General features: G+C 49.0%; 1 protein-coding gene across 3 annotated transcripts; it reads right to left on the reverse strand.

Moving 5' to 3' along the window:
* Nucleotides 1-276: 276 nt before the first annotated feature.
* Nucleotides 277-10,453, reverse strand: LOC110260219 (gasdermin-D-like). 3 transcript variants are annotated; one of them, XM_085021664.1, is made up of 4 exons: nt 4,554-4,636; nt 2,190-2,410; nt 1,482-1,671; nt 277-630 (listed from the first exon to the last, which is right to left on the reverse strand). In XM_085021664.1, the coding sequence occupies exons 1-4, from the start codon at nt 4,625-4,627 to the stop codon at nt 363-365; spliced, it is 753 nt and encodes a 250-aa protein (XP_084877790.1). In that variant the 5' UTR covers nt 4,628-4,636; the 3' UTR covers nt 277-362. The 3 variants fall into 3 exon arrangements, with proteins under 3 accessions (XP_084877790.1, XP_020944583.2, XP_084877791.1); XM_021088924.2 differs by lacking the exon at nt 4,554-4,636 and adding an exon at nt 10,113-10,453 and having other exon boundaries at nt 288-630; XM_085021665.1 differs by having other exon boundaries at nt 288-630; nt 4,583-4,666.
* Between the last annotated feature and the right edge of the window lie 15,533 nt (nt 10,454-25,986).

A 25,986-nucleotide genomic window follows, 5' to 3' on the forward strand; every position in this document is an offset into this window, starting at 1 on the left:
GAGGAGTTCCCGTCGTGGCACAGTGGTTGGTGAGTCTGACTGGGAACCATGAAGTTGCGGGTTGGATCCCTGACCTTGCTCAGTGGGTTGACGATCTGGCATTGCTGTGAGCTGTGGTGTGGGTTGCGGGCGGGGCTCGGATCCCGTGTTGCTGTGGCTCAGGCGTGGGCCAGCGGCTGCGAGGCCAGCCTGGGAGCCTCCTTATGCCGGGGGAGCGCCCAAGAAATGGCAAAAAGTCAAAAAGTCAAAAAAAAAAAAAAAAAAAAAAAAGGACACTTCTCCAGGTGATTCTAATGCAGGGTTGAGAACCACGACACAAGACCCAAGCGCCCGGGAACTCCACTCCTGGTGCACGTGGGTCTTCAGTGGGGCAGCTCTTTGGCCGGCATTCGGGTGGCGGGGTGGGGCTCCTCGGTGGCTCTCAGCACCCCCGCACCCTGAATGTGGCCCCCCTGTACCTTGAGAAGGCCCAGCCCGAGGAAGGACAGCTGCCCTGCTCCCTCTGCTCCGCTGAGGCTCTGAAGCGTGGTGGCCTCCATAACCTCCACGGCCTCCGTCACCACGTACAGGCTCTCCCGCTTCTGGCTCAGCAGATCCCTGAGGAACAAGGGCCTCGGAGTCCTCAGTTTCCTGCGGGGGGGTGGGGATGGGGGGCGTGAGAGAAGAGGCAGACTGGTGGGGGGGTGTCTCCAGGGTCCCCAGGAGGCAGCCTGGGGTCTGTGCGGGTGTAGGTGGCGGGAGGGGACAGCGGGCAGCTGGCCTGCTCGCAGGGACGGGAGTTCCTGGTCAGGTCGGGGAGGCTGGGAAGGGAGGGACTAAGGGAACTCCGAGACATCCGTGTCCCACAAGGTTTGAAACAGCCAAACCAGGGGCCCTCCTCGGGCTTTCCGCCAGCCCGACTGGGCAAAAGGCCCATGTCCCTTGGCTCATGTGGTGTTTACAATTTTTGAGATAATATTCAAACTGGTGGGTATCACCCCAAAACAAGAGACGATTTCTAACGTCCCTTGAAACCCAGTGCCACGGAGCGCACATTCCCGCCTGGCAACCGTCAGGTGCAGCTGAGCGGCAGCTGCGGGCTTCAGGCAGGCATGTGTGTCCCCTAGTTTGCCGCAGTCCCCGCCGCTCCCTGTGGCCTCACGCCTGGCAGCGACCACACTTCTGTTTCTTTTCCTGGCCTTAAAAGCACACTTCTGTTTCTTTTCTTGGCCTTAAAAGTTGAGATCCCCGACCTCACACGGGCCCTTCCCACCGCCCGCTGTCTCTTCCCTCGGCCTCTGGGTTCCTGCTCATCCCTGCTCATCCCCCATCCCAGCCCACCCCGTGCAATGGCCTCACTGGAGGCCTCAAGCTGGCAGGAGCCTCGGGCTTTGCTCTCCTGCCCCCCATGCTCCCCTCCAGCCCGGGCTGGGGGGTGGGGGACTCCGCCTACAGAGAGGACAGCCCAGCCCGCCTGGTTGATGTGCCCTGGCAGCTCTTACCTCGTCTCCACCAGAGTCTCCCAGGTGCTGGGGGACACCCTGAGAGTCTGCACAGCCAGGGCAGAGCTGCGGGTCGCCACGCCGCCCCCGGTCACATTCCCCAGCAGCCCGCTGGTGCCCATGCTCATGGCCCCCATCATGGCTGCTGCCACCGTCTCCTGGATGTGGATGGGTTCACTCCGGCTCACCTCTGTGGGGACAGAGGTCCAGGCTGGAGTCAGGGAGGGAGGGAGGTGGGGATGAGCCTGGCTAAGCCTCAGCCTCGGGCTCCAGTTTGGCCTCCACCACTTAGTGGCTGGTGTGACCCTGTGCAAGAAGCCACTTAACGCTTGGTGCCTCAGTTTCCCCATCTGTAAAAGGGACAGAAGAAGGACAGGGTCTTCCCCCAAGGGTGGTTTTCAGCATTAACGGAGGAATTGCTGACGTGGCCCCTGGCACAGAGCAAGTGCTTTATCCATGCCAGCCACTGTGGCATCTAAAAGTATTATGACGATTACTCATCACACAGCGGGGACAGGAGGAAGAAAATGGCTCCTCCTTCCCCGACACGGAAGGCGCATGGTGCTTGGGGTGCCCACGGCGAGGCTCCAGGCCAGGCAGACCGGGGCTGGGGGTGTCCTCTGTGTGCCTGGGTGGCGGGTGTCAGCTTTCTCAGCCACGGGATCTGTCCCCTCTGCTCTGCCGCCTGCCAGCCCCGCCTGAAGATACCTGGGATGGGGGAGCCAGGCTCTAAGGCATCCATGAGGGAGAAGTCCGTGGCGATGAGGGGGTCCCAAGGGCAAAGGTGGTGCCTGTGCTTCTTCCTCACCAGGCAGAAGAGGCGCAGGCGCAGGGCACTGGCCAGGCTGGTCACAGGCACCAGTTCATCTTTCCTGCCCAGCTCTCTGACCAAGCTCTTGGTGTCCCTCGAGAACAGGGATGACATGTTCCTGGAGGGGTGAGAAGGGCGGGTGTCATCCGGGGCTGTGGATGGGGGGCCTCGGTGAAGGCTGCCAGCTGGCTGAGCTTCTAACACTGAGGATGGGGGGCCCTGGACAGACTGGGTTCTAAGGTCAGGACATAGGCGGGAATCACAGGTGGTCGAAACCCCTAGAACTACTCCTCCAATCACTCCCCACCTGCCTGCCTGGGACCCCAAGAAACGCCAGGACCAAGGACCCCTGGGTTTTAGATCAGCTGTTTCCTTGGGGGCATTACTCTGCGCCTTGGTTTCCTCATTTTCCAAGTGGAAGTTCGTACACATTTACATAAAATATTTATAGATTGCTATTACCTATAATAATACCTCCTCTGTGGGATTTGACCAGGACTAATGTGTTGTTTGTAAAGCACTTGGACCAGAGCTGGCTTATGCCCATAGGCTGTGACCCTTTGTGGTCTGGCCCCTCCTCCTTTTCCCAGTTGAGCCCCAGACACCCTCTTAAGAGGGGGGGAAGGAAAGGGGATGGAGCGGGCCGGGAGCAGGGATTTCTCTCCTCTCCCTCCGCCTGACGCACAGAATTGGCTTTTTTCGCAGAGGCATCCAAGAGGGAACTCGAACTCCCCTCCCCCTCGCTCCCTCCCCCGGGGTTCCGCTCAGGCAGAGTTTTTTGTTCTTACTCCTTGATGTACCTGGACTTGGCAGTGGGCACCCTACTGCAGAGGGGGCCGGAGAGCCATAGAGGGTGTGTGAGCAGGGCAGCGACAGGGCACACCCGTGCGTGTTTCAGCAGCGGCGCCCAGGCGGCCGCGAGCACTGTCCAGTGTGGAAGGGGGAGCCGGGAGGAGCTGATACCTTTATCCGGGGGTGCGAAGGGCCTGTCTGGGGGCCGGGGGTAGGGAAGGAGGGAAGTGAGGGGCCCACTTCTCCACCAGGCATGGTGCCTAGGGTCCACAAAAAAGTTTTAATTTATTTAAAATCAGAAGAAGCTTTTCTCTCTAAGAAAACGTCATAGTACATAACTTGAGTATAGCTGTCTGTTTACCAACACGCTGAAGGCCAGAGAGAAACTTGCAGATGGTTGGGAGTGGGACAATACGGTCCTAAACGGTAACTTTGAACATTGTTGGAGGAAGGGGCCGGGAAAGGGGACCACGCGTTGGGGAAACGCGAGGCAAAGGAGTGGCCCCCGACGGCTCTGCGTTGGACCTGCAGGGGGCGCCAGAAGCACGAGGGCGACGAGGCCCTCGAGGCGGGTGGTGAGGAATTCGGGTTGGGACCGTTGAGAGGACACGCGCGGGGGGGGGGGGGCACAGCTTGAGGTTCGGGCTGCCGCAAGCGGGGACTCAGCCCCATGGCGCGCGAGGGAGACAGAGAGGCGCTCTCCAAGGAAAGGGATCAGGAGCAGGGAAGCGCGGGGAGAGGGCGAGGGACCCGGGGCCAGACCGCCTCCGAGGGGCCGCGGGGGGCGCCCTCGCCCTCAACCCCAGCCATCGCTCCATCAATCACCCCAGTCCCTGGCCTCCCCAGTCTCTACCTGAGACTCCGGGCCGGCTGTCCCCCGGGCCGTGGTGGGATGCAAGGCCTGGCTCCCAGGCTGTGCCCCACGGAGGGACTCTCTTGGACCCTGCTTAGGGCCACAGGGTTGCCAGTCCTGTCCCTGCCCAAGGGTCGTGGCCCCTGGAGGGCGGGGTCTCTCACCCCTACCTCTGACCCTGACCCTGACTCGTGGTGGTTCTCCAGCTTTCAACAAGGGCGTTTAGACGTAGGCTAATATTTATGCTTTGTTTTCCTGTAGTTTAAAGAATCACATTGCCCCGAAAGGGTTTTTTTTACACCTCAGATACCCCCCCCAGACACCACTTTGAACTCTCTTTGTTGCTTGTTTTTGTAACTAGCTGTTATCTTTCATTTTTAAAAGGCTGCAATGAGGTGTAATTCACACCCCATTCAATTCCTCCATTGAGAGTGTCCAATTCAACTGCTTTCAGGGTAGAGACAGAATTGTAGAGCCCTCGCATCAATCTTAGAGGACTATTGATGACCCCCTAAAACCACTCCGCCCAACTGGTGTACTTTTCGGATTTGCCTGTTGTAGTTATTTCATCTAAGTGGACCGATACAATATGCGGTCTCTTAAATAATAAGCTTACTCGGCTGTAGGCATTACGGGTGAGCTTACACCGGGGGAGGTGAGAATTTCCAGCCCCTCTTCCTCTACATCCATCACACACGAGCCCCATTCCTCATCTCTCAGTCGCGCAGCATCACAATTCTCTTTGTTCTTGCCTACGATTGTGACCATGTAAACTCTTTAAGCTGTTCATAAACTGTAATTCTTTTTCCTTTCCTGTAGAATTTTGGTAGGGAAACTGAGCAGGGCCCTGTGGGCCTCCTGGGCACACAAGCATTTCTGTGCCCCCATGTCTTATTTTTGGAGAAGGGGCTTCAGCCTCCCTGACCTTCCCCGAGTTCCGAAAAGTTGTTAATAAGACTCTTCTGGAGTCAATAGTGCAGCCTTGGGGGCAGGGTCCCGGCTCCTCCTCAGGGAACACCAATGGCAACTGAGTTCTGCAGCATTAACCCCCCAACAAAGGGATGTTAATGGAGCAGCCTTCCTTCCGGAAGGATCACTGGCTTTGAAAAACAGGGAAAGCCTGCATCTACCCCATCCTTCTCTGAGGCCCGATTTGTCACTCCCAAACTCCAAAACCAGCTCCCAATCTCTCCCCAAAGCGGGCCCCGTCTTTAAGGCCGTAGACTGCTGTGGCCCCCTTTGCCCCGCAAACAATAAGGCATCTTTCTCTCCTTCACCCAAAACTCCACCTCCGCACTGTTCTCTTTGGCAGTGACGGACAGAGGCCAACTTTGGGCAGCGATGGTTGCTCATTGTCCCTTTTTCGTTTCCTGTTCTGTTTTTTATGTATTTATGTCCCAATCCAAACGCTGCCAAATGCTTACGTCTCCTCCTCTCATGCCCAGATTCAGGGTATAATCTCTCTGGAGCCTTCCTTTCCGTTCAGAGGGCGCCGCCCTGCTCTGGTTCTCAGTGTCGTCCAGGGAGCCCCTTCTCTCTTCCACAGTAAACCTCCTTTCCCGGGGGCCAATGTCTGCCTTGTGTTTCCCTCTCTCACTTTGGTGTATCAAGTCCTTTACATCTTCTGAAGAGGGGAACACAGGCGGTAATTTATTTTATTTATTTTTTGCCCCCCCCTTTTAAGGACCCCTCCCAAGGCATGTGGAGGTTCCCAGGCTAAGGGTCAAATCAGAGCTGTAGCTGCCGGCCTACACCACAGCCACAACAACGCAGGATCCGAGCCCCACCTGCAACCTACGTCACTACAGCTCTTGGCAACAGCAGATCCTTAACCCACTGAGTGAGGCCAGGGCTCAAACCTGGATCCTCATGGATGCTAGTCAGTTTTGTTTCCCCGACGAGCCACGATGGGAACTCCCTTGGGGAGTAATTTAAAAAAAAAAAAAAAAAAAGTAAAAAAACTTTGTTTGAAAATGCCCTTCTATCTTCAAAGACAATACAGACTTTTAGATTGGAAATAATTTTTCATCAAAGTTTAGGAAGATATGCTCCATTGCTTTTCGTTTGCTGCGTGGTTATATTTTAAAGTCATTCTCATATCTGATCTTTTGTAAATAACCTTTGTTTTCCCCCCTGGATTTTCTCTTTGTCCCACATGTTCTGAGGTTTGTTTGTTTGTTTTTTGTCTGTGCCAGTGGCATGTGGGCCAGGGAGCGACAATTTGGATCCTTAACCTGCTGAGCCACCAGAGAACTCCCCCAAAATGTGTTTTGGTAGGGGCCCATTTTCATGTATTTGTCTTAGGCGCTCAATGGGCTCTTTAAATCTGGAAATTCGTATTCTAGTTATGGTGTATTTGTGTGTGTGTGTGATATGTATTCTCTTTTTTTGGGGGGTGAGGGGGACTTATTTTATCCAAAGGTTAGGTTTCCTAAACTGCTCTTTTAGATTTCTTTAAGAAAAACTTTATATTTTTAATTCAAAAAGTTTTATTATATTTATAGTTGTACAACCATCATCGCAACCTAAGTTTTCAGCATTTCCATCCCAAGCCCCCAGCCCATCTCTCCCCCTCACCAACCTGTCTCTTTTGGTAACCATAAGTTTTTCAAACTCTGTGAGTCAGTTTCTGTCCTGCAAATAAATTCATTGCATCCTTTTTTTAGATTCCACATGTAAGTGATAGCATATGATGTTTGTGTCTCAGTGTCTAACTTCACTTAGCACGATAATTTCTAGGTCCCTCCATGTTGCTGCAAATGCCATTATTTCATTCCTTTTTATGGCTGAGTAATATTCCATCGTGTATTATGTACCTCATCTTCTTTATCCACTTCTCCATCTAGATTTCTTTTCTTCCTTATAGTTTATCTGGCGGCTTTTTGCTCTACTTTTTGGGAAATTTCCTCAGTTTTTTAGCCTCTAATACTTTTACTGAATTTTCATTTCTACTATAATAGTTTTAATCTCTTTCTTTCTTTTTTTTGGCAGGGCCTATGGCATACAAAAATTCCCTGGGGTGTACAGGTGTTTCAGAGGTAGAGATCTTGCCTGGAACTCGGGAGGCCTGGGTTCGATTCCCTGTCGGTGAGGCAGCACTGTCTCCTTGAAGGTCCCGTTGTGGCTTAGTGGTAAAGGACCTGACTCACATCCCTGAGGATGTGGATTCCATTCCTGGCCTCACTCAGTGGATTAAGGCGTTGCTGTGAGCTGTGGTGTAGGTGACAAAACACGGCTTGGATATGGTGTTGCTGTGGCTGTGGTGTAGGCTGGCAGTTGTGGCTATGATTCCACCCCTAGCCTGGGAACTTCCATATGCTGCAAGTTTGCGCCCCCCCCAAAAAATCCTCTTAGTATTGCAATATTTTTACTCTCATTTTTTTTCTGAGGATGTTAATTTTTTAATTTATTTAATTTTTTTTGCTTCTTTTTTGGGGGGGGTTGCCATACCTGCGGCATATGGAGGTTCCCAGGCTAGGTGTCTAATCAGGGCTACAGCTGCCAGCCAGCACCAGAGCCACAGCAACGCCAAATCCAAGCCGCGTCTGCGACCTACACCACAGCTCATGGCAACGCCCGGATCCTTAACCCACTGAGTGAGGCTGGGGATGGAACCCGCAACTTCAGGGTTCCTAGTCAGACTCGTTTCTACTGCGCCACGACATTTACTCCAATTTTTTTTTTTTAATACAGCATATATACTTCCTTCCTTCTGCATGGCCCTCCCAGTTGCTTTTTGTTTGGTCTTATCTCTTTCTCAGATGTCGAATGGTGCTTGTCCGCACCCGTTTTGGAGCGGGGCATCAAAAATCAGATGGAAGCCCTAAGCAGGGGGGTGGTGGTTATTAACAACGAGCTTCACTAGAGGGCAGTAGTGCTCAACTTGGTTGCCAATTAGAATCAGCTGGGGAGCGTCTGAACCCCCTCCCCCTCACTGCAAAACAATCAAATCAGAGTTGTCGCGGTGGGGCTCTGGCAGCAGCATTTTTAAAAGCAGACCCTTGATTTCCGTGTAGCCTCAAAGCCGAGAACCTGTGCCGTGCGTTTCCTTAGGGAAACTGAGGCCCTTATCAGGAGGTTTTTCTCTTAGGCTTAGTTCTCCCCAGGAAGAATCTTCTAGTCTCCTGCCTGCTACGGAAGCGCTGGGAGAAGGGAGTCAATTTGGAAAGACCACGGTTACAACTCCCAGCTCGGAGAGAAGGTGGGGAAACAGGTGCGGGCTGTCATGGGAGGGGGAGGTGACGCGGAACTTTCTATGAGAAGGGCTCTCTCAGGGCCCTTCTGCGCCCCACCAGGGACCGAGGAGACTTCTGGAGGGTATCCTTTTGTCGTTTTGTGGGACGGAATGAGACAAGGGAGGACTGTTAAGCGCCCAGAGTTAATTATCACCCGCTAAACAAATCTAAAAACCCCAAGGGCCTATCAACAGGGGAGAAAACAAAAAATATGAGTCACACAAGATCTTTGTGGGCTCTTAACCCAAGGGCATCGTTAAAAAAAAAACCCTGTCCCCTCATCTGCTTGGTTGAGACCTTGGAAAGGAGGGGAGATGGGATGGGGGAGGGGAGGGGAAGACTGACCGTGGCCTCTGGGAAGAGGGGCGCAGCACTGAACACCAGGCCGCGTCTGGGGGGGAGCACAGGGCTGGCAATGCCAATAACCACCTCTGTGGCTGGGTTTTCCCGAGGGAGGGCCTTGCCCTGGCCTGACTCTCCTCTTGTCCCCCAGGCAGCCAGGTGACCTCACTCCTGGAAGCTGGGACTCCTGAGCCCCTCCCCCAGCACAGACTGACCTCTCTGAAGACTGGGTGTTAAGCAAATCCACACCAATGGGTTGGAGACCAGGAGTTCCCATCATGGCACAGTGGAAACGAATCTGACTAGCGTCCAAGAGGACCCAAGTTTGATCCTTGGCCTCGATTAGTGGGTTAATTATTAAGGACGTGCAAATCAAACCTACAATGAGGTACTACCTCACACTTGTCAGAATGGTCATCATTAATAAGTCTACCAATGGAGGAGTTCCTGTCATGGCCCAGTGGAAACGAATCTGACTAGGAACCATGAGGTTTCAGGTTCCGTCCCTGGTCCTGCTCAGTGGGTTAAGGATCTGGCATGGCTGTGGCTAGCAGCTGTGGCTTCCCTAGCCTGGGAACGTCTATACGCTGCTGGTGTGGCCCAAAAAAGCAAAAAAATAAGTCTGCAAATAACAAATGCTAGCGAGAGTGTGGAGAAAAGGGAACCCCCCTACACTGTTGGTGGGAATGTAAATTGGTACAACCACTATGGAAAACAGTATAGAGGTTCCTCAGAAAACTAAATATAGAGCTACCATATGATCCAGCAATCCCACTCCTGGGCATATATCCCTATAAAACTATAATTCATAAAGATACATGCACCTCTATATTCATAGCAGCACTATTCTCAATAGCCAAGACATGGAAATAACCTAAATGTCCATTGACAGATGAATGGATTAAGAAGATACAGTGGAATACTATTCAGCCATAAAAAAGAATGAAACAATGCCACTTTGCAGCAACACGGTTGCCACTAGAGATTCTCCTACTAAGTGAAGTGAGTCAGAAAGGGAAAGACAAATACCATATGATATCACTTAAATGTGGAATCTAAGATATGGCACAAATGAACCCATCTAAAAAACGGAAACAGACTCACAGACATAGAGAACAGACTTGTGGATGCCAAGGGAGGGAGTGGGCTGGAGTGGGAGTTTGGGGTTAGGAGATGCAAACTATTCCATTTAGAATGGATAAGCAATAAAGTCCTACTGTAGGGCACAGGGAACTATATCCAATCTCTTGGGAATAGACCATGATAATATAAGCCAGGGAATGTATATATAAATGGCTCACTTTCCTGTACAGCAGACAGTGACACAACCATTGTAAATCAATTATACCTAAAAAAAAAAGTTAAAAATATATATCCCTTAGCCTTACATGCTTAAATGTTATTATCAGGCATTCTCCTTTATTAATGGAAACTTCAGTAAGAACTAGTACTTTTCTTTGGGGTCAAATTGGGAAAAGAAAACACAACAACACTCCCAAGCAAAAACACTTGTACTCATTTCCCAAACCAATCCTGAGCATTTCCGTCTCTGGCCATAGGATCTTTTTATTCATCCCAGTTTCCCAGGTAGAACTTACCAGACTCTGTTACTTGGTCTTGTCGTGAAAAGATTCCACGTGAGTCAGTTCCCGTCCAATCTTCAGACTCTTGCTGTCCAGCAGAGTTTCTCCGACAGACTGCAGAGAACAGATAAATTGGACTCTGATCCCTGTTTCTCTCCGCTGCTAGGTGCCTGACTCAGTTTCCAACCTGGAATCCAAGAGAAGCAAGCGTGTGATGGGCTCTCCTCCCTTCCTGGAGACCCGGGTGGGAGCTGAGTCCTGGATTGTGGAACCTCAGGCTCTTAAGTCGTTCTCGGCCAGAAGTCGATGGAGGAGATTCAGGCAACGTTCACTTATATATTTGCGGGGCTGACTCTGAGCAAGGTAGATCTCTTGAAGCAATGTTTTCCCAACACAAAAAGAACTGGCTGAACAGGTCTTTGATTCTTGGATTTCCAGTCACCAAGATTACCTTACCTCGCCCACATTTTATCCTTTTTTTTTTAAAGGGCTGAACCCTCGGCATGCAGAAGTTCCCAGGTAAGGGGTCAAATAGGAGCTAAGGCCACCGGACTACGCCACAGCCACAGCAACGCCAGATCTGAGCTCGTTTGTGACCAACACCATAGTTCAAGGCAATGCCAGATTCTTAACCCACTGAGAAAGGCCAGGGATCGAGCTTGCATCCTGACATTTCAGAGTCAGATTTGAGTCCACTGAGCCACAATGGGAACGCCTAAATGTTTGTTTGTTTGTTAGTTTATTAAGGGCCTCGTTTTGTCTTAAATGTGCTGAATGTCAAATGAAACCCTGCATCAGCAAGAACTGTAGACATAAACCTCAGGAAAGACAGATACCGTAGGAAGCAGTGCCCTGGGGAGGGCCTCTGACCCTGACGCAGAGAGGTGTGCGACAGGGGCCTACACCACAGCCTCAGCACCTCGGGATCCGAGCCACATCTGTGTCCTTTTTTTAGATTCCACATGTAGTGATGGCATTTGATGTCGGTGTCTCATTGACTGAAGGACTTCACCTAGCATTTAGGTCCATCCATGTCTGCAGGTGGGTTTTTGTTTGTTTGTTTGTTTGTTTCCTTTTCTAGGGCCGCTGCCTTGGCACATGGAGGTTCCCAGGCTAGGGGTCCTATTGGAGCTGTAGCCACCGGCCTATGCCAGAGCCACAGCAACACAGGGATCCGAGCCTCATCTGTGACCCACCCCACAGCTCACGGCAACGCCGGATCCTCAACCCACTTAGCGAGGCCAGGGATCGAACCCGCAACCTCATGGTTCCTAGTCGGATTCGTTAGCCACTGAGCCACGACGGGAACTCCCTGACCGATCTTAAAACACGACAGTCAGAACAGCTCTGCACTCCCACGTGGCCACAACATCAGTTGGATAACCAAAGCCGTGGGCCTGAGTTTGGCACTTTCGAATACAGCGTCTCACTAGACCCTAGGAACTTTCTCAAACGGAATGGCGCATGGTCAGAGGTACCCTGTGCCCAGGCCTGCCGGGCACGTGGGCGTCGACCCTCTCTTGGCAAAGACGGTCCACCCGTCAAGTCCTCCTTGGTTCCCTCTCCCCTCCACCAAAGAAAATGACCTCAAGACCTTCTAGAAATAAAAGCCCCTTAACCCAACCCTCGCCCCCCACTCCGCCCCGATCTTGATTCGGCAGACGAGCCACCCCCTTATTTCTCCAGATCGGGTGCTGCCTCCCCCTGGTCTCCCAATCCCAGTCCCGACCCCGCGCGTTCTCCTCCGGGCGTCCACCCTCCCTCCCCTCCTTGTACTCGATAGGTTTCCTTTCCGGGAGGTGGCCGGACCCGAGGGGCCGCCGAGAGTTCGTGGGCCGTTTCCCGTTTCTGAGATGGGTCAAAGAGAAGGAAAATTGGAGGCATTTTCAGAAACTCCGACAAAATATAGAAAGGAGTTTCTCAGACTCACCCGAGCCTGTAACCTCACTTGGAATGACATCGATTATATTCTATTAAAAGTTATTTTCTCTCTATTCCTCAATGAATTTATTACACTTATAGTTGTGCCATGATCCTCACAATCCGGTTTTGCAGGGTTTTCATCCCACACCCCCAGTGCATCCCCCAAACCGTCTCCTGTGGAAACCAGAGGTTTTTCAAAGTCTGTGAGTCAGTACCTGTTCTGCAAAGAAGTTCATTGTGTCCCTTTTCCAGATGCCACATGCCAGTGAAAGCATTGGATGTTGGTGTCTCATTGTCTGCCTGACTTCGCTTAGCATGATGATGTCTAGGTCCATCGTTGTTGCTAAAAATGCCGGTATTGTGTACCTCTTAACACCTGCGTCCTATTCCACTGTGTATAGATGTACCACATCTTCTTGATCCACTCCTCTGTCGATGGACCTTTAGGCTCTTTCCATGTCTTGGCTCTTGCAGATGGTGCTGCAGTGAACCTTGGAGCACATGTGTCTTTGTGAGTCGTGGTTTTCTCTGGATGGATGCTCAGGAGTGGTGAATTAGACTTTCTGATGAGGACCCTGGGACCCGCATGTTATCTTTCCCCTCAGCTTTATCGAGCTATTAATGACCTATAGTGTGGAAGTTTAAGGTGTCCAGTGTGTTGATTCGATGCATGTATGTATTGGAGAAAGGTGACCACAGTTGGGTCAGTTCACACGCCCATCCCCTCACGCAATTACCCTCTTGGTGATAGCACTCGAGATCTACACTCTGAACAACTTGGAGTGTGTGATGCAGTAGTGCCGATGCCAGCTGACATTAGATTCCCAGAACGTATTCATCCTATAACTAGTAGCCTGTGCCCTCTGGCCGGCATCTCCCCGTTTCCTCCATACCCCCAGCCCTGGGCCACCACCGTCTACTCTGTTTGTGAGTTTGCTGTATTGATCTTGCACGTACAAGCGAGTGGAGATGCCCTGTCTGCATCTGGCCTGTCTCACGTAGCATAGCGCCCTTGAGCTCCGTCTGGCGCTGTGCAAAAGCGACCTGGAACGTGCGTGATCCATGAGCCCCTTGGGCTGGGGCTCGGCAGACGCTCCCGTGCAAGCTAATGTTAACATTATGCACTGTGCCTTCATAAGGAGCGGACGTCGGGGCCCCCCCTTCCCCGCCCCCGCCTGTAGGTTTGCCTTCGTGATGCCCTTGGTGTCTTACTCTCTGGGAAGCGCCTCCCTCGCCCGTCCGTTCCCAACCCTGCCCCCTTCCTGGGCGATTTCCAAATTCCAGTAAGAAATGTGCGGAGGTCTGCGTCTTAGCATCCAAGGTCAAGTGCTCGTCGGGTGCCGGGGTCCAGCCCCAGCACCCAGGAGACGACGAACAGGAGGAGGGACTACAAACAGGCGCGGAAATAATTGGAGCTAACTCCCTCAGCAAGCGCTGCAGATGACCCGTTTATTGAATGGAGAGCATCAGCTTTTATACGTTTTACTCTTACGCATGATTATACAAACAACAATATATGTTAATTTGTTATTCCAAACTCTTCTTTTAGATTTAGATTTTAAATAAAGATGACGTACAAACTGTACTTTTATTCTTAGACAATAAGTAAATGGCAAGCAGAGTAATAGGTATCTGATTTTTACTTTAACAATGATTTGGTATAAGGTGATAAATATTCTTGCCTATGCTACCTATTGTGCTCCTCTAGCAGGCATGAATAGCCATTGGTGGGGAGTGGGGTATTCACACGTGGCTTGCTTTCGAGGTCAGGCTGACCTCAAACCATTAGCAGGTTGTGCGAACATAAACTGTCTTAAATAAACCTTATCTATTATAAAGATCTTTGTTAATTATAAAATCTATATATCAAAAGAATCTTGCCAATGATAATAATAATTTCCACCTGCTGGGTCCCAACAGGTAGTGTTTATAATAGAAAAAAATATGTCTTGTCTTAGAGTATCCACAATTGTTGGGCCATGGGCAACACCCAAACCACCCCCTCATCTGTCTCCATGGGGAGGGACCAGAGTTGAACAACGATATCCAGGCCTACGTGGCAGTTCTGCATAATATTTACTATTACTCCTCTGAAGAGAAACCTCCCATTCTTAGGAAAGTTCTTTATGCATGGTTCAATTGTTTTCAACCTATTTGACAAGGGCTAGGTTTATAAGTAGGTAACGGCCCATACTTGGGTGGAAGCTCAGAAATTTGAGAAAGTTCCCATATTATGAGCCAAGAATGACTGACAACACACATAAGCGTCAGACAGAAAAGAGGCGCAAGAATAGAAGAGGAAATCATATTTCAAAAATTTTCACTAAACAGGATCAGCTGGGGGATTCGTCGAAACTGCTTTGCAGCTTCAGTTTCTTCAGCCTCTGCTGTAGCTTTGCTTACTGTTAGGCCGCACGCAGGATTATTCTACTTAGCCACTTTGTGGCTCCCAGCAGTCGGGGGGCAGGAGCCCAGGAAGGAGGTGGAGTGGAGACGGTCCCGTAAATGGAGACACACGGGGTCGTGATGTCATAACCTCCAGGGAGAAGAGAGTTTGTGGGAGGGAACAGTCAAGCAGGTGTTCGTTGGTGACGTTTGGGGTGACATATGGGGGCTGAATTCCTAGGAGGACAGACTGCTTGAGGTGGGGGCTGAGGGGTGGGTGCCAGGGATGGAGTGTGGACACAGGGCGTAGAAGAGTTAAGGAAGCGTCTGTGGGGGGGGAATGGGTGGAGGAGGGGGACGGGGTGCGGGGGCGGGGGGCACCTGGGTGAGGGGTCTATGGCAGAGACCTGATGTTGCTGTCAGGTCGCGGGGAAGGGTTCAGGAGGCCTGGAGAGGATGAGGATATTTATCTTCAGCTCTGGGGAGAAGGTCTTACTGCCCTTATGACGGATGGGAAGGCTGTGTAAGGACAAATGCAAGTGAAAAATAAGAGACTTATTCCTCCCCGTTGAAACTAAGGGAAGAGATGTCCCTGCCTTCCTTTTCCTTAGAACCTTTATTTCAGAAAACTTGGGTAAAAGCGTGAACACTCTCCTCTCCTTGAAATGTGTATACGTCCTTTTGGAAACTCCGCTTTGGGGTTCCCGCTGTGGTGCAGTGGGTGAAGGATCCAGCTGCAGGGGTTCTCGTTGTGGCGCAGCGGGGGCGAATCCGACGAGCAACCATGAGGTGGCGGGTCTGATCCCTGGCCTTGCTCAGTGGGTTAAGGATCCGGTGTTTCCGTGAGCTGTGGTGTAGGTCACAGTCGCGGCTCAGATCTGGCACTGCTGTGGCTGCGGTCTACACCGGGAGCTCTAGCTCCGATTGGACCCCTAGCCTGGGAACCTCCAGGTGCTGCAGGTGTGGCCCTAAAAAGACAAGGGGAAAAAAAAAAAAGGGAATTCAAGTGGAGCGGCTCAGGTCGCTGTGGAGGCACAGGTTTGATCTCCAACCCAACACCGTGGGTGAAGTGATCCACTGTTAGCGCAGCGGCAGCTGGGATTCAATCCCTGGCCCGGGATCGTCCATGTGCCACAGGCGCATCCCTCAAAGGACAAGGAACAGACAGAAACCCTTGGGCTCAGGGCCCAGGGGCGTGTGTCTCAAGGACCTGAGACCCATTCTTTGAAAATGTCAGCACCGGGAGAATTAGCACCCCTCCCAGTTTCTGTGGAAGGGCAGGTGCCTAAAGTCAGCACACACCTTCTTCCAAGGTACAAATCTGCCTCCTCTTGTGAACGAGCGAAGTTTTGTTTTTCTTCTGGGTAAAGGCAGTTAGCTGACAGGTGGTCACCGTAGTTGGTAGATAAGATCAGGATAAAGTATGTGGGATCCATGGTGCCAGGGAGTGTTCTCATGGGAGGACTAGGTATCATTTATCTTGAGAATGTGGGGAGTTCCGTTGTGGCGCTGTGGAAATGAATCCGACTAGTAAGCCTGAGGTAGGGGGTTCGATCCCTGGTCTTGCTTGGTGGGTTTAAGGAGCAGTGTTGCCATGAACCATGGTGTAGGTCGCGGATGCAGCTCGGATCTGGCGTTGCTGTGGCTTCATTTCGACCCCTAGGCTGAGAATCTCCAGTCACCATATGGGTGTCGGTAAAAAGCAACAAAGAAAAGAAAAGAAAAGATGTTGTGTGTGATGGGTTGTAACTGCGGGGTTATGTATGAAAGGGGGCGATTTCTTTCTGTCTTTGCCGTCTTTGTGGATTGATTTCTTGTGACACATGCGCCACATTCCGGTTTAAGGCTTATCGAATGATAGCATCATTTCTCCGCTGCCTCCATGGGCAGAATTTTCTGGTTTGGGGGATTTTAACTACGTTTCCCCAACAGCTGAAATTCACTGAGGGAGTCCTTTTTTTTCCGGATTCAAGGCGGGTGCTATGGCAACTGATGGCTCTCTTCTGCACCTGATTTTCCTTTTTGCTTTGCGATTAGGATTCAGTTAATTCACACATGTTCAATGCCAGATCCTTAACCCACAGAGCGAGGCCAGGGTTCGAAGTCGCGTCCTCACGGTTCCTAGTTGGATTCGTTTCCGCTGAGCCACGATGGGAATGCCAAATGTTTGTTTGTTTGTTTGTTTATTAAGGGCCTCATTTTGTCTTAAATGTGCTGAATGTCAAATGAAACCCTGCATCAGCAAGAACTGTAGACATAAACCTCAGGAAAGACAGATACCGTAGGAAGCAGTGCCCTGGGGAGGGCCTCTGACCCTGACGCAGAGAGGTGTGCGACAGGAGTGCACATTCCATTTTTTTATTGTGTATGTTTGACTTTGGGGGCCGTACCGGTGGCACATGGAGGCTCCCAGGCCAGGGGTTGAAGCAGAGCTGTAGCCACCGGCCTACGCCACAGCCTCAGCCATGCAGGATCCAAGGCGCCTCCGCGACCTACACCACCGCTCACTGCAACACCGAATCCTTAACCCACTGAGCAAGGCCAGGGATGGAGCCTGCATCCTCAGGGATCCTGGTCAGGTTCCTTTCTGCTGAGCCATGATGGGCACTCCAGGAGTGAACCTTCTAAGCTAGCCTGCCTGTCAGGTACTCTGCATGGATCGTGTGATGCAGCCTTGCAATAATCTTCATTGTTCATTAAACAGTTGTTTTCCTTCGTGGGCACACCTGTGGCGGCCTATGGACGTTCCCAGGCTCGGGGCTGAATCAGAGCTGCAGCTGCAGGCCTACACCACAGCCTCAGCACCTCGGGATCCGAGCCACATCTGTGTCCTTTTTTTTAGATTCCACATGTAGTGATGGCATTTGATGTCGGTGTCTCATTGACTGAAGGACTTCACCTAGCATCTAGGTCCATCCATGTCTGCAGGTGGGTTTTTGTTTGTTTGTTTGTTTGTTTGTTTCCTTTTCTAGGGCCGCTCCCGTGGCACATGGAGGTTCCCAGGCCAGGGGTCCTATCGGAGCTGTAGCCACCGGCCACCGCCAGAGCCACAGCAACACAGGGATCCGAGCCTCATCTGTGACCCACCCCACAGCTCACGGCAACGCCGGATCCTCAACCCACTTAGCGAGGCCAGGGATCGAACCCGCAACCTCATGGTTCCTAGTCGGATTCGTTAGCCACTGAGCCACGACGGGAACTCCCTGAACCATCTTAAAACACGACAGTCAGCACAGCTCTGCACTCCCACGTGGCCACAACATCAGTTGGATAACCAAAGCCGTGGGCCTGAGTTTGGCATTTTCGAATACAGCGTCTCATTAGACCCTAGGAACTTTCTCGAACGGAATGGCGCATGGTCGGAGGTATCCCGTGCCCAGGCCTGCCGGGCACGTGGGCATCGACCTTCTCTTGGCAAAGACGGTCCACCCGTCAAGTCCTCTTTGGTTCCCTCTCCCCTCCACCAAAGAAAATGACCTCAAGACCTTCTAGAAATAAAAGCCCCTTAACCCAACCCTCGCCCCCCACTCCGCCCCCATCTTGATCCGGCAGACGAGCCACCCCCTTATTTCTCCAGATCGGGTGCTGCCTCCCCCTGGTCTCCCAATCCCAGTCCCGACCCCGAGCGTTCTCCTCCGGGCGTCCACCCTCCCTCCCCTCCTTGTACTCGATAGGTTTCCTTTCCGGGAGGTGGCCGGACCCGAGGGGCCGCCGAGAGTTCGTGGGCCGTTTCCCGTTTCTGAGATGGGTCAAAGAGAAGGAAAATTGGGGGCATTTTCAGAAACTCCGACAAAATATAGAAAGGAGTTTCTCAGACTCACCCGAGCCTGTAACCTCACTTGGAATGACATCGATTATATTATTATTATTTTTTTTTTCCCACTGTACAGCAAGGGGGTCAGGTTATCCTTACATGTATACATTCCAATTACAGTTTTCCCCCCACCCTTTCTTCTGTTGCAACATGAGTATCTAGACATAGTTCTCAATGCTATTCAGTGGGATCTCCTTGTAAATCTATTCTAGGTTGTGTCTGATAAGCCCAAGCTCCCGATCCCTCCCACTCCCTCCCCCTCCCATCAGGCAACCACAAGTCTCTTCTCCAAGTCCATGATTTTCTTTTCTGAGGAGATATTCATTTGTGCTGGATATTAGATTCCAGTCATAAGTGATATCATATGGTATTTGTCTTTGTCTTTCTGGCTCATTTCACTCAGGATGAGATTCTCTAGTTCCATCCATGTTGCTGCAAATGGCATTATGTCATCCTTTTTTATGGCTGAGTAGTATTCCATTGTGTATATATACCACCTCTTCCGAATCCAATCATCTGTCGATGGACATTGGGTTGTTTCCATGTCTTGGCTATTGTGAATAGTGCTGCAATGAACATGCGGGTGCATGTGTCTCTTTTAAGTAGAGCTTTGTCCGGATAGATGCCCAAGAGTGGGATTGCAGGGTCATATGGAAGTTCTATGTATAGGTTTCTAAGGTATCTCCAAACTGTTCTCCATAGTGGCTGTACCAGTTTACATTCCCACCAGCAGTGCAGGAGGGTTCCCTTTTCTCCACAGCCCCTCCAGCACTTGTTATTTGTGGATTTATGAATGATGGCCATTCTGACTGGTGTGAGGTGGTATCTCATGGTAGTTTTGATTTGCATTTCTCTTATAATCAGCGATGTTGAGCATTTTTTCATGTGTTTGTTGGCCATCTGTATATCTTCTTTGGAGAAATGTCTATTCAGGTCTTTTGCCCATTTTTCCATTGATTGATTGGTTTTTTTACTGTTGGGTTGTGTAAGTTGTTTATATATTCTAGAGATTAAGCCCTTGTCAGTTGCATCATTTGAAACTATTTTCTCCCATTCTGTAAGTTGTCTTTTTGTTTTCTTTTTGGTTTCCTTTGCTGTGCAAAAGCTTTTCAGTTTGATGAGGTCCCATGGGTTTATTTTTGCTCTAATTTCTATTGCTTTGGGAGACTGACCTGAGAAAATATTCATAATGTTGATGTCAGAGAGTGTTTTGCCTATGTTTTCTTCTAAGAGTTTGATGGTGTCCTGTCGTATATTTAAGTCTTTCAGCCATTCGGAGTTTATTTTTGTGCATGGTGTGAGGGTGTGTTCTAGTTTCATTGCTTTGCATGCAGCTGTCCAGGTTTCCCAGCAATGCTTGCTGAATAGACTTTCTTTTTCCCATTTTATGTTCTTGCCTCCCTTGTCAAAGAGTAATTGACCATAGGTGTCAGGGTTTATTTCCGGATTCTCTGTTCTGTTCCATTCTCTGTCTGTCTGTTTTGATACCAGTACCACACTGTTTTGATGACTGTGGCTTTGTAGTATTTCTTGAAGTCTGGGAGAGAGGTATGCCTCCTGCTTGGTTTTTGTTTCTCAGGATTGCTTTGGCGATTCTGGGTCTTTTGTGGTCCCATATAAATGTTTGGATTGTTTGTTCTAGTTCTGTGAAAAATGTCCTGGGTAATTTGATAGGGATTGCATTGAATCTGTAGATTGCTTTGGGTAGTATGGCCATTTTTACAATATTGATTTTCCCAATCCAGGAACATGGAATATCTTTCCATTTCTTTACATCTTCTTTGATTTATTTGATTAAAGTTTTATAGTTCTCGGCGTATAGGTCCTTTACCTCCTTGGTCAGGTGTATTCCGAGGTATTTGATTTTGTGAGGTACAATTTTAAAAGGTATCGTATTTTTGTATTCCTTTTCTAATGTTTCATTGCTGGTATACAGAAATGCAACTGACTTCTGAATGTTAATCTTATATCCTGCCACTTTGCTGAATTTATTAATCAGTTCAAGGAGTTTTGGGGTTGAGTCCTTAGGGTTTTCTATGTATAGTATCATGTCATCTGCATACAGTGACAGTTTGATCTCTTCTCTTCCTATATGGATGCCTTTTATTTCTTTTGTTTGTCTAATTGCTGTGGCTAGGACTTCCAAAACTATGTTGAAGAGCAGTGGTGAGAGTGGGCATCCCTGTCTTGTTCCAGATTTGAGTGAGAAGGCTTTCAGTTTTTCCCCATTGAGGATTATATTTGCTGTGGGTTTATCATAAATGGCTTTGATTATATTCAGGAATGTTCCCTCTATACCCACTTTGGCGAGGGTCTTGATCATGAATGGATGTTGAACTTTGTCAAATGCTTTTTCTGTGTCTATTGAGATGATTATATGGTTTTTGACTTTTTTTTTTTGTTAATGTGGTGTATGATGCTGATTGATTTGCGTATGTTGAACCATCCTTGTGAACCTGGGATGAACCCAACCTGGTCATGGTGTATAATTTTTTGGATATGTTGTTGGATTCGGTTGGCTAAGATTTTGTTGAGAAATTTTGCATCTATATTCATCAATGATATTGGGCGATAGTTTTCTTTTTTGGTGGTACCTCTGTCTGGTTTTGGAATGAGGGTGATGGTGGCCTCATAGAATGTCTTTGGGAGTATTCCTTCTTCTTCAACCTTTTGAAAGAGTTTAAGGAGGATGGGCACCAATTCCTCTTTATGTGTTTGATAAAATTCACCTGTGAAGCCATCCGGTCCTGGACTTTTATTTGTAGGGAGTGATTTTATGACCTCTTCAATTTCATTTCTAGTGATCGGTCTGTTCAGCTGGTCTGTTTCTGCTTGATTCAGTTTTGGCAGGCTGTAAGATTCTAGAAAATTGTCCATTTCTTCCAGATTGTCCAACTTGTTGCCATACAGTTGTTCATAGTATTCTCTTATGGTTTTTTGTATTTCTGCTGTATCCGTTGTGATTTCTCCTTTTTCATTTCTAATTTTGGTGATTTGGGTTCTTTCTCTCCTCTTTTTAGTGAGTCTGGCCAGGGGTTTGTCAATTTTGTTCACCTTTTCAAAGAACCAGCTCTTGGTTTTATTAATTTTCTCTATTGTTTTTTGAGTCTCTATTTTATTGATTTCTTCTTTGCTCTTTATAATTTCCTTCCTTCTGCTGACTTTAGGATTTTTTTGTTCTTCTTTTTCTAATTCGTTTAGGTGGAGGGTTAAGTTGTCAATTTGGGATCTTTCTTCTTTTTTGAGAAAGGCCTGTATTGCTATAAATTTCCCTCTGAGCACTGCTTTCGCAGCATCCCATAGATTTGGAGAGGTTGTGTCTTCATTATCATTTGTTTCAAGGTAGTTTTTAATTTCCTTCTTGATTTCCTCATTGACCCATTGGTTTTTTAGTCTCCATGTAGTAGGTTTTTTCTCTTTGCTTTTCCCATGGTGGACTTCTAATTTCATGGCATTGTGGTCAGAGAAGATACTTGAGATTATTTCTACGCTCCTAAATTTATTGAGATTCTCTTTGTGTCCCAATATGTGGTCGATTCTTGAGAATGTTCCATGAGCATTTGAGAAGAATGTGTATTCTGATTTTTTTGGATGTAGTGTCCTGAAGATATCAGTGAAGTCTAACTTTTCTATTGTTTCCTTTAGGATCTCTGTTGCTTTATTGGTTTTCTGTCTAGAGGATCTGTCCATTGATGTGAGGGGGGTATTTAGGTCTCCTACTATGATTGTATTCTCATCAATATCTCCCTTTATGTCTGTTAATATTTGTTGTATGTATCTGGGTGCTCCTATATTTGGGGCATATATGTTGATGATAGTAACATCCTCTCCTTGGATGGATCCCTTAATCATTAAATAGTGTCCTTCTTTGTCTCTCTTTATGTCTTTTGTTTTAAAGTCTATTTTGTCTGATATGAGCGTTGCGACTCCTGCTTTTCTGTCATGTCTGTTGGCGTGAAATATTTTTCCCCACCCTTTCACTTTCAATCTATATGTATCTTTTGTCCTAAGGTGAGTTTCTTGTAGGCAGCATATTGAAGGTTTTTGCCTTTTTATCCACTCAGCCACTCTGTGTCTTTTGATTGGGGCATTCAGCCCATTGACATTTAAGGTGATAATTGATAGATGATTATTTATTGCCATTGGAACCTCGTGTTCCAGTTGATTCTATGGTTCTCCATTCTTCCTTTCTTTTTTTTTTTTTTTTTGATTGGATGGTCTCCTGTTATTATCTGCTTGGGTGTATTATTTTTTTCATTTTTTGCAAATGAAATATTTGGTTTTGGCTTGTGGTTGCCCTGTTTTTTAAGTATGCTAACCCCTTCCCATAATTGTGTGTTTTAGCCTGATGGTCCTGTAAGTTCAAACACTTCATTACTATATTAAAATTAAGAAGAGAGACATACAAACAAACAAACAAAAAGGTTTATTTACTTCCTAACATCCCTTGCCCACATTTTATGGTTTTGATGACTCTTTTTTATTTTTTTCTTTTTAATTTTATTTTGTTTGAAGCATGTTCATGATTAAATCTGTATGCTGGCTTATTTGAGTGACTGCTCTCTGATTGCAGTTTCCTCAGTCCTAGTTCTTCCTCTTCTTCTTCTTTTTTTTTTTTTTTTATCTTTTTCTTTTCTTTTTTCTTCCCTTTCCTTCCTTTCTTTTTGGTTTAGAGAAGCCCTTTCAATATTTCCTTTAACCTGGGTTTTGTGTTGCTGTATTCTTTAAGTTTTTGTTGGAAAAAATTTTTATTTCCCCTTCTATTTTAAATGATATTCTTGCTGGATAGAGTATTCTAGGTTGCATATTTTTTCCTTTGAGCACTTTAAATATCTCTTGCCATTCCCTCCTGGCCTGTAGTGTTTCTGTAGAGAAATCAGCTGATATTCTTATGGGGGTTCCCTTGTAGGTAACATTCTGTTTTTCTCTTGCTGCCTTTAGGATCCTCTCTTTATCACTAACTTTTGCCATTTTTATTATGATGTGTCTTGGTGTGGGTCTGTTTGGGTTCAGTTTGTTTGGGGCCCTCTGTGCTTCTTGTATCTTGAACCCAGTATCCTTTAGAGTTGGGAAGTTTCCAGCGATAATTTCTTCAAATATATTTTCCATTCCCTTATCTTTTTCTACTCCTTCTGGAATTCCTATTATGCGCAGATTGGCCCGCTTTATATTATCCCATAGGTCTCTTATATTGCTTTCCAGTTTTTTGATTCGGTTTTCTGTCTGTTGACCGGATTGAGTGATTTCCATTATTCTATCTTCCATATCACTGATTCGTTCTTCCGCATTATTCATTCTGGTTTTTACTGCCCCTAGTTCAGTTTGCATCTCTGCAAATGAATGTTGTAGTTTTTCTTGGCTCCTCCTTATATTTTCTAGTTCCTTTCTGAGGGTATCTGCATTACTGTTCATATCTTCTCTTAATTCCTTCAGTCTTTTCACTATTTCTCTTTTGAACTCCAGGTCTGTCTGACTGCAGAGATCTGTTTCATTGTTGAGCTCCGTCTGGCGCTGTGCAAAGGCGACCTGGAACGTGCGTGATCCATGAGCCCCTTGGGCTGGGGCTCGGCAGACGCTCCCGTGCAAGCTAATGTTAACATTATACACTGTGCCTTCATAAGGAGCGGACGTCGGGGCCCCCCCTTCCCCGCCCCCGCCTGTAGGTTTGCCTTCGTGATGCCCTTGGTGTCTTACTCTCTGGGAAGCGCCTCCCTCGCCCGTCCGTTCCCAACCCTGCCCCCTTCCTGGGCGATTTCCAAATTCCAGTATGAAATGTGCGGAGGTCTGCGTCTTAGCATCCAAGGTCAAATGCTCGTGGGGGGGGGGAAGCAGCCCAGGAAGGAGGTGGATGCGGTAAATGGAGACACACGGGGTGTTGATGTCATAACCTCCAGGGAGAAGAGAGTTCGTGGGAGGGAACAGTCCAGCAGGTGTTCATTGGTGACGTTTGGGGTGACATATGGGGGCTGAATTCCTAGGAGGACAGACTGCTTGAGGTGGGGGCTGAGGGGTGGTGCCAGGGATGGAGTGTGGACACAGGGTGCAGAAGAGTTAAGGAAGCGTCTGTGGGGGGGGAATGGGTGGAGGAGGGGGACGGGGTGCGGGGGCGGGGGGCACCTGGGTGAGGGGTCTATGGCAGAGACCTGATGTTGCTGTCAGGTCGCGGGGAAGGGTTCAGGAGGCCTGGAGAGGATGAGGATATTTATCTTCAGCTCTGGGGAGAAGGTCTTACTGCCCTTATGACGGATGGGAAGGCTGTGTAAGGACAAATGCAAGTGAAAAATAAGAGACTTATTCCTCCCCGTTGAAACTAAGGGAAGAGATGTCCCTGCCTTCCTTTTCCTTAGAACCTTTATTTTCGAGAACTTGGGTAAAAGCGTGAACACTCTCCTCTCCTTGAAATGTGTATACGTCCTTTTGGAAACTCCGCTTTGGGGCTCCCGCTGTGGTGCAGTGGGTGAAGGATCCAGCTGCAGGGGTTCTCGTTGTGGCGCAGCGGGGGCGAATCCGACGAGCAACCATGAGGTGGCGGGTCTGATCCCTGGCCTTGCTCAGTGGGTTAAGGATCCGGTGTTTCCGTGAGCTGTGGTGTAGGTCACAGTCGCGGCTCAGATCTGGCACTGCTGTGGCTGCGGTCTACACCGGGAGCTCTAGCTCCGATTGGACCCCTAGCCTGGGAACATCCAGGTGCTGCAGGTGTGGCCCTAAAAAGCCAAAGGGGGAAAAAAAAAAAAGGGAATTCGAGTGGAGCGGCTCAGGTCTCTGTGGAGGCACAGGTTTGATCTCCAACCCAACACCGTGGGTGAAGTGATCCACTGTTAGCGCAGCGGCAGCTGGGATTCAATCCCTGGCCCGGGATCGTCCATATGCCACAGGCGCATCCCTCAAAGGACAAGGAACAGACAGAAACCCTTGGGCTCAGGGCCCAGGGGCGTGTGTCTCAAGGACCTGAGACCCATTCTTTGAAAATGTCAGCATCGGGAGAATTAGCACCCCTCCCAGTTTCTGTGGAAGGGCAGGTGCCTAAAGTCAGCGCACACCTTGTTCCAAGGTACAAATCTGCCTCCTGTGAACGAGCGAAGTTTTGTTTTTCTTCTGGGTAAAGCCAATTAGCTGTCAAGTGGTCACCGCAGTTACCAGGTGAAGTCAGGATAAAGTATGTGGGATCCGTGGTGCCAGGGAGTGTTCTCATGGGAGGACTAGGTATCATTTATCTTGAGAATGTGGGGAGTCCCATTGTGGCGCTGTGGAAATGAATCCGACTAGTAAGCCTGAGGCAGTGGGTTCGATCCCTGGTCTTGCTTGGTGGGTTTAAGGAGCAGTGTTGCCGTGAACCATGGTGTAGGTCGCGGATGCAGCTCGGATCTGGCGTTGCTGTGGCTTCATTTCGACCCCTAGGCTGAGACTCTCCAGTCACCATATGGGTGTCGGTAAAAAGCAACAAAGAAAAGAAAAGAAAAGATGTTGTGTGTGATGGGTTGTAACTGCGGGGTTATGCATGAAAGGGGGCGATTTCTTTCTTTCTGCGCCGTCTCAGTGGATTGATTGCTTGTGACACATGTGCCACATTCCGGTTTAATGCTTATCGAAGGATAGCATTATTTCTCCGCTGCCTCCATGGGCAGAATTTTCTGGTTTGGGGGATTTTAACTACGTTTCCCCAACAGCTGAAATTCACTGAGGGAGTCCGTGTTTTTCCGGATTCAAGGCGGGTGCTATGGCAACTGATGGCTCTCTTCTGCACCTGATTTTCCTTTTTGCTTTGCA

Source organism: Sus scrofa, chromosome 4 (assembly GCF_054392235.1).
Source record: "Sus scrofa isolate SSC_HxYL_T2T_F1_AM1 chromosome 4, Sscrofa_HxYL_maternal_Yorkshire_Landrace_v2.0, whole genome shotgun sequence".
Lineage (NCBI taxonomy): Eukaryota > Metazoa > Chordata > Mammalia > Artiodactyla > Suidae > Sus > Sus scrofa.